The 8,915-nt window shown below is 41.4% G+C and overlaps 1 protein-coding gene across 1 annotated transcript in view; it reads right to left on the bottom strand.

The window, feature by feature from the left end:
* Positions 1-1,768: 1,768 nt before the first annotated feature.
* LOC131264004 (zwei Ig domain protein zig-8-like) overlaps positions 1,769-8,915 on the bottom strand; it is a 30,060-nt gene continuing 22,913 nt past the window's right edge. Inside the window, exons 6-8 of the mRNA XM_058266295.1 lie at positions 7,617-7,744; positions 2,878-3,046; positions 1,769-2,780 (exon numbers count right to left, since the gene is read on the bottom strand). Of these exons, the coding sequence (XP_058122278.1) occupies positions 2,677-2,780; positions 2,878-3,046; positions 7,617-7,744 (401 nt within the window). The 3' untranslated portion in view covers positions 1,769-2,676. The remainder of the gene's footprint in view (positions 2,781-2,877; positions 3,047-7,616; positions 7,745-8,915) is intronic.

The following is an 8,915-nucleotide window of genomic DNA, read 5'->3' as shown; positions in this document are numbered from 1 at the left end:
AAACGTTCCACTTAATTTCATCGAGTTCAGATGATACCAAGTATGTAACATCTGTACCGCAGTTGTTTCTCGGAATATCGTGAAAGAAAAAGTTAGAAACAGAACTAACCGCAGCCTTCCAACCGTGAGTTTCGCTGTTTATGAAACCTTAGCGGTGGATTTTTCCACCATCTAAAGGTATACGAATTACAACAAAACAATGGAAACCACATCTTATGGGTGCGCTCTCACCTCGAAACACCTTTTTTTCCGCGACGGATGATTCACATAACGACGCGGGTTCGAAAGCAAGATTGTTCTGTGCAGTGTTTCTCTCTTGTGTCTCCCTTTCAAACGCGGTCGTTTTTCCCCATTTCTGGCCATCTTAATTAAGCCGTGTTTCCGCGACCTGCACCTCGCGTGGGGCCCATCGCTCGTCGCCCAATATTGCCAGCGCTTTCGTTTTCGAGCGCCACCGAGACCACTTATCCGTGACGAAGGAGAAAGGAGCGAGATAGGGACGGAGAAAAACATCTGTCCTTCGAGCGACGTTCGCTCGGAGTTCTGGCACACATATCTTCCCGTATTTTTCCGCATGTTCAACCGCAAACCCACAAGCACGAGGGTGCTGAAGTGTCGCTTAGCGTGAAAGGTGTGGAGATGAAAGCATAACATATGATGCCAACCGGCCCTGCACCCAGTTTGGAGCGGACGGGTCGCGGCAACGGGTCGTGTGGGTCGTATTTTCAAGCCGACCGACCGGAAAACATCGAAATTACTTCCGAACCATTACAACGGCTAAGTGTTTGTTGGTGGGGTTTTCCACGCCCGTCGGAATAGTGGGCGGATGGAAACGAGAAGCCGTGAAGGGTGCGTATGCTTAGAAGCCGCTGCTAATCGCTTCGCTGTCCTTGCGAGGAGCTTCCATGAGCAATTAGACTCTACGTAGTTATTACAACACTTTTCAAGTGCGATCGATCGAAATACAAAGATGAAATGGATACGATTGATGTGAACTACTCTAGCTTTTCTTTTTTATAAGCGTCATTGTGATACTTAATTCACAATATGGCATTGTCATATTTCGCAATATGACCAAACTTATCTCTCCGAACAGAAAACCAAATGATGGGCCTGTCAAGCTTGGCACATTTGAAAAGTTTATATGAAGACCGCAAAACTTTTGCAAATCATTTTAGAACCTCACCGTAACGCTAGGCTGCAATGACATAAGTATCATTTATGGGCAAAACCCTAAATCCATCGCATGTTGATCTAGGATGAAAAGGCACACTTTGATCGCTAAAAGTTTTCCCTTTACAATCCCGTTTTGACCGCTTTTACATAAGCTTAGCGTTGGTTAATGATGATTCATTGCCGTCGGTTTTGGAGATTCCTTCTTTTATCCCGGAAATCGACGTACGATGTCCAAGAACACACACAATCTCATCCATTCGTCGGATCGAAGAAAGGATTTGAGATGCTTGGATGGGACGCTGTAGGGCTAATGCATGATTGTGTAATGTTTCGGCACAGCTTCGTTCCGAGGGTCGTTACTTACGTAACTTTTATGATGATACCTCCATAATTTTATCCACCAAACATCTATCAATTTGCTCTGTGATATTTCAACCGTGCATTAAAATAATGTAAACTAATCACTACTCTTGTTGTATGTTTTATTTTATTTCATCCATTTTATGTTACTGTTTTTTTCCCTTAAATCTCTCTTTCTCGCCACCATCAGCATCAGTTGCGTTATTTTTCTGAATTCAACTCGATCAGATAACGATCGTATTAATGTTACACGATCACTTTTGCACCCAACAACCATGTAAAATATCGAATCAGGCTGCTTGTGCTGGACTGTACCGCTGCCTTGGTGATTCTATTCTGCATAGAAAAATCTCTATTTCTCGTTTATAAAACCAAATACAACCATTATGATAGAAACGTTTTGTTTGTTTGCGGTCCCTCCCGGTTCGAGTAGTATGTACCCAATGTTTTGTGTGTGATTTGCGGGAAAAACAACAATCATAGGAATTTAATGGGACCCCCTCGGTGCCGTTCAATGAGTGTGTGTTTTTCCAATAAACTGCTTAACTCTTTGCCTTGCGTTCCAATCAAAACACCTACATTTTCAATCAGTCCACGAGAGCGAAAAAAAAGCACAAAACCTCGACACGAATTGCTTTCAATTAAATGCGTATTTATCTAGTCCCGCGACCTCATCCGTCCGTGGTTCCTGCTCCCACGGGATGGCGGGAAAATGAATGCCAATGAAAATTAAATCATTAGCCCTGTCCACTGATCGCGATCGTAAAAACGTGTTATTTAACTAAATGATTAGAGCACGTCCCTCCAATCGATCATCCCCATGATGAGTTATGTCACTCCATTTTTGACGCTTCATTTCCGCTCAATCGCCTGCATCTTCGCGCGTTTTTCCCTCCAATTTGTATTCGCCCATTCGAGTTGGCCGTAAATTAAATTATCCTAAGCCCCCCTCCCTTTCGTTTCCACCTTCCGGTACGGTCCGTGTCGTGTTTTGGTCAACTGCCGTTTAGTTTAATTAGCTCTAAATTGCTGTGATGCACTTTGATGTGTTCGAATTGTACCGCAGGGCAGCGAAGGCCGCAGTTTCTCCGAGTTCCCGCAGGTTCCAGCACTGCAAAACGGCAACACGCACACACACTCTCATCGGCGTCCCAGCAGGAAGCTCAGCAGCCAGAGCAGGAACACATGTACCGGGTCCGCTATCCGCAGCTGTCCGCCGTGCTGCATCGCTGCCGGATGTTCACCTGGAATGGAAACATTGCAGCAAATACAGATACACAAGAAAAATGCAACATTAGCGACAGGAATTTGCAGTTCGGTAGAGTTTTCCCGTTCGCTTACCGTTCAGAATGTGCACATTGACGGTGGAAGGATCCGCGTTCGACGGGGAGCAGACGTACTTGCCCGTGTCCGTCGGTTTGGCGCGCTGAATTAACAAATAGGACGTGGTCGTCTCGCCCTTTTCCGTTATGACGGACACTCCACCCCGGGGGGAATCATAGTTGATCTCCTGCAGTGAATCAAGAAGGAAAAGCTTGATTGAGTGATTGGAAAAACGGTGAACAATTGGCGTAACGATGTAACGATGTCTGATCCTGTTTACTTGATTATTCCTAAAAAAGTCATACTGAACATTAACATTTTGTTGACGCCATTAAATTCTTAGAAAAGGACCTATTAGAACATGTATTTCTTAGATAATGAGAGACGTTTGGGAGAAAAACAAAATATCTGGTGAAAATATTAGCAAAAGCATTATTCAATCCTTCGTAGCAACAACAATCCACAATAAAGTAAAACAATCCATCACGCTTATAGGAGATTCAATATTGGTTAGTTATTGAATCCCTAAAAGTACCCACTGTTTATTATTACTATTACACTGGTGTTGTGCTCTGTATTACTCTGTTTATTAATAAAACTAAACTTAGCTTGTTGATTCGTTTTGTAGTTTTTAGATTGTTTTTTTGTATCAAATAACATATTTAACGCGATTTAAAATTGAAAAAGTGTTTAGTCATATGTAAAAAAAAAAAGATTTTAAAACATAACTGTATACAACGAAATGAAAGGATGTTCAAAGTAGGAAACAAACCCAGATAAAGCATTCCGAAAGTAGCATTAGTTTTTGTTGCCTAAATCATAAAAATGCAATCTAGAACATCAATAAACAATCACATTAATGACAAAAACATAACAAAATTCCAAGGGATAAATTTCATCGTTAGTCTGCTAGAACGAAACAGAACAAATTATAAAAGAATGCAATAATCTCACATTCGTAGCCAAATTTTAAAATTGAGATCTACCACCTCGACTGGTTTCGTCATCTTTCAAATCGATACTGATTATCAACACTGCCACACTTTTCTCGTTTCTTTTTTCGAATCATCGCATCACACCAATAGTGATTACCAATTACCGTTCCCCAGGTTCACTTTCCCTCTACCTTTCTACTGAAAATATTCACACGCTTTCTTGGGGAAATGTCATCATCAACTTTGCGCCGGGTAAAAACTCATTCCTTACCTTCCGGCGAAGGTGCTTTTTATCTCTAATATCCCGAGCATATCTGCAAGCATCAAATTCCCATCCACTCCTTGCCATCGGCCCGTGATCACGTGATCTAGTTGCGCCCGAAACGATTCAGGAAAAACTTCTATTCAGCTTCAGTTGGTTTTCGAAGAACCGGCAACTCTCCGGTCTCGTTTCTACCGCTAGTTCCGTCAACCCCATCGAGCACCAACTTGTGGCTGTGTTAGGCGAGTTATATGTTTGAGTACATTTGGGCAACCCGGCTATCCGTTTTGGAAATGAAAAAAACAAACTTCGAAAGAAGTTTTACCCTTGTTGAGTTTCGTCTATTTTTCCACCGGACAGGCCTTCGAAATACAAGATCCGACCATTATTTTACCAGCCGCAACAACTTACGCAGCCCACGAGCGAATCGGGTCGAGAGGCTGAAAGATCGCCATTTCATCCTGCAGGCCACACTTTTCCACCCAACCACCCCCCCTTTAATCTATTCCTATTAACTGGCGTCGACGACTGTTGCTGTTGCTGTATGTCAATGTCAACGAAGAAATATCGTGTATAATTTATTGCCCGCATTTTCTCTTTCGGTTTCACGCTCTCGCACTCTGCATTTTATTTCTCTATCTCCGCGCAGCCAGACCATTCTGGGACGATGTTCGCTTGACGGTTTTCCCATTTGCACCCCCGAAACCGGCAGCATGTTGATGTAAATTGAACCGAGAGCAAACTATCCCCATAATCGTCATTGACATCCTCGACCAAACCATCAGCGTCAACAACAAAAATAACATCATCATCATCATCACCATCACCATCATCATCAGCCTCGTTAGAGTATGGAATATATTTTGCTTTCCCACGCTCCTTCCTACTCGTTCAACTGCAATCTCACTGCTTTGGCCCAAAAACTCCCTGCGTTCGTAGTCTATTGGATAAATCAAGAGGAGTGATAAAAGCATAACCTCAAAATTGCGTCCAGCTAGGGGAGGAAGGGACGAAGTGCATAGTGGCATCATTGGCCCAGGAAACTTCCGACCGAGAGGGTCATGGCCGCTGACCGAGCCACCAACCCTCCCGGTGGGAATGTTGCACTTTTCCGAGCACCGGAGGCAGGTATTTCAGTTCCGGACGACTTGTTTTTCCTGCACCCCGGGTTTGATTTTTTTTCTTGTCCCGTTTTAGTTCATGCTTTCATAGCAGCATACCCTGGATGTTTACTCCTGACATTTGGGATGCATTGCAGGTAGCATGGGGCGGGGAACCATCGGCCAACTGGCGTGAAAGCAAATTGATATTGAAATCACGTTGATATTGAAATTTTATTTCCACCCATGGCCGTAGCTTTGTGCTTTATGTTTTAAATCCTTTCGGAAACTCATTCCGGCATGGAGGCGAGCTGTGGAAACAAAAACAAAATAAAAGGGAGTGAACATAATATTCAACCAGCAAACACACCCACACCGGCAATCCCTGTCAATTCCGTGATGGACGGGGAATGAAAAACACAGAACCACGAAAAAAGTGTTAAAACAAAAGAGGGAAACCCATAAAAGAATGGCAAAAACGAGCTCCCGCACACTTCGGAATGTGCATTAAAGCATCCATTTTTCAACTGGCAATCCCAATATTGTCAATTTTGCTGAGTTATGGCCGAATGTCTGATGGGCCCGAGTGGCCCGGACGAAGGCGAAAAGTGCAGTGCGTTTGCACCTCTGGCCATTATTTCCATTATCCGAGACACCTTTCATCTCGTGTTGGCCATGGGATCCGGGTCGGGATCCGCTGGCGATGAGGTGCTACATGAATTGAATCATGGCTCACGATGGCTTACGTTTCGGCGTACTGACGAGAAAGAAGAAATTCGATAAAATGCAGCAAGCTTGCCTCGTGTGCCTTTTCTCTGATTTCCTTTTTTATCGCCCGGGGTAATTCTGATTTCTGGTAAGAGGATTTTGTTGTGAAATATTAACATCATCAAATCACATTTGCACATGCTTTTTACCGAGTTTTAAGATTTTTTTTTTACCGAGAATATTAAGCAGACCGCCCAAAGCAAGGCAAAAACAAAGCGTGTGATATAAAACATTAAAAAACGGTATCAAGAGGAAACAACACATTTCAATGATGAATTTAAATGAAATTAATAAAGTATAACCATAAGTGGGAAAATGAACGGGTGTATTACAGTAAACAATGATAATTGTTCTCGTTTTTTAAATGCTATCCAACGAATGCATTGTTACTTATTCTTTTGTCCTACAATCAATAAATTTTTTGACGGACTTAACGATGTTTATTATTATTTCCACTTTTGTCCAAGAATTGCAGAATAAACAAATAGCAATATTATGTAATTTTATTCCTCCTCTAAGAATCGTGTGAAATGCACCTGAAATGCGTTAGGGTGAAAAACGTTTTCATTTAATTGATTGAATTGATGAACACCGTGTTCTTATGTATGATAACATCTAACAAGAATGTTACGTAGACGAAAGAAAATGTTTGTTTTTTATTCTTTTAGTTCATCTTCACAAACGCATTGCTCGTTATCATAAAGATGAAAATGTTTAAGCTGTTTGTTTTCCTCTTGCTTTGCTGCATATTTTTGAAAACTTTGCTGTCAAAAACTGTTCTGACTATAAAACATTTTTCTCCGTTTCTAGCTTTTGGGCTCTTTCTTCGATTGAATTAAAAGATAGCAAACTGTATAAATACTGGAAAAACCAACTCATTTTCCGTTAATCTAAACAGAACCTTGATAAACATATTTATGTTCATAAATCTAAGAAGGAGGATTTTAATATAGCATTACACGATATGATCTTGGTCCTTGCCAGTGAATTTCCCTTTTCCTGTATTCATATTCCTCATATTCCTCAAGGTTGCAACTTATCGCGTTGCTCGCGGGGAAGAACAATTCGATTCCAAATCACATTGAAATGAACTAAGAAAAAAATAATAATAATAAAAAGAGCATTGATTGTTCATCTAGAAGTTTTAAGGTAGATTAGAAAAAACTCTCGAAAGAGAAACGTTGCAGAAACCAACTTGTTATAAGTAAATTGAGTCAAAAATACGGTATGGCTATTATGTTCAGCTATAATCAAGCCCCCTTGCGTTAAAACACCCCACCAAAAGCTACTTTACTGTACGACACACAAGTACGACTCTAAACATATGGAGTAAAGAGTATGGCCTCATAATCGTCCCGACCCGCAACCTCAATCAACTGACACCGGACACATGCTTTGCGCGACGCCTGGCACAACGACCCCACGGGGGCTAGGAACTGTTGTACCGTAATAAACAAACCTCATAAATCCTGCCTCATAAACCCTATTCTCGTGCCTTTCTCATATGTGCCAACTTTAACAACACAATATCAAAAGAGGATTGAAGCGAAAATGGAGTAAAAAATTGAAAACACTCCTAGAAAGCATATCGAATGTACGAAACCAATTGTCTGAGTGGAGAAAAAAGCTTCCCTGCCATCGTCGTCAACGGCCGTCACCATAGCGGAGTGGAGTGGCCGTTGTTACACTTACCTGATTGTTGTGCGTCCACATGATGGTGGACGGTGGCTCGGGCGAGTTGCGTACTATACAGGTTAAATTTACAGTCGAGCCGGTGTTGATGAACATTTCTGGCGCACCGACGATCGTGGTGATGGGTTCTGGAAGCAGCGCACATGAAAGGAAACAAAATTGAAACCATTGTAGGAGAAACACGTGCCAGAGTTCACGTTCTAAAACGATGGTTTTCACGGTGTCATAGTTCTTTAGCAAAAACAAAAAAAGGGGGCGTCATCCATACATGCACTAAATAAAGTCCGTTGGAAAAGGGACATGAAAATCTAATCTCGGGCAGCATACGTGTGTCGCTGTTTTTGCTGCACAAACAAGGTCAAACACTTCCGTAGGAGGAAAGCGTGTTCCATTAGAACGACGGTGAACGATTGCATCGCGACACGGTGGGATAAGAGGCGGGCATTTCAGAAAAATCAAAGAGTGTGTTTGTTAATGGAAGCAAGCATAAAAAGATATCTAAGGAAAGGTCGTAGTATCATTTCAATACATCGCTCAATGTTGTAGCTGTGCAATGCCAAATTTGTAAAAGTGAAAAACATGTTATTTTTAAAGTTTTTTTTTCACGATTTTGAAATACGAGTCGAATTTTTCTTTGAAGTTCAGTACGTTGAAGAGATACACCGTTTTTGAGCCCACCTAAACATCTGCCACTATCCTCCAAATATCCGCCTACCGTAAGCAAACATTTGACGTTCAACTAAATTCGTGAGACCGTACTAAATATATACCAAACGTAACTAAACATTTGCCTCCTGCAACTTGCTAAGTTTATACAAGCATGGTTGATTACGTGTTGATAATTTTGTTACGAGAAGTTTTCTTGCTTAGGGTTTAGTATTCACAGTAGAAAATTTCATTATTATCACATTGTTATCGATGAAATTTATGTAACACGAAAGTAATTGCACAATGAGCTCAAGGTCTTGTATTTGTTCAGGAATGAAGAAACGAAATTGGATATGGCTGCTGAAAACAATATACTTTGATATCTAATTATGTAGAAACTTACTTTACAAAAAAAAACTTACTGCAAAAGCTCTAAATAAGTACTTCGCACACTACAGCTACAATGCTCGTGTTATTCTCTTATATTTAGCTTTTCACCAGATGTCATCGTAATACACGAACCCGGTAGCATCAACATTCGTTTTAGTAGGAGGTGGCTAATTTTTAGTTACGTTTGGCATATATTTATTACAAACTCGTTATTTGAACGTCCAACCGTCTGTTTGGCGGTTGTTTAGAGGACAGTGGCAG

The sequence above is a fragment of the Anopheles coustani genome, chromosome 2 (assembly GCF_943734705.1).
Source record: "Anopheles coustani chromosome 2, idAnoCousDA_361_x.2, whole genome shotgun sequence".
NCBI classification, from domain to species: domain Eukaryota; kingdom Metazoa; phylum Arthropoda; class Insecta; order Diptera; family Culicidae; genus Anopheles; species Anopheles coustani.
The sequence above is the reverse complement of the archived record's forward strand: the minus strand, read 5'-3'. Positions and strand labels throughout refer to the sequence as shown.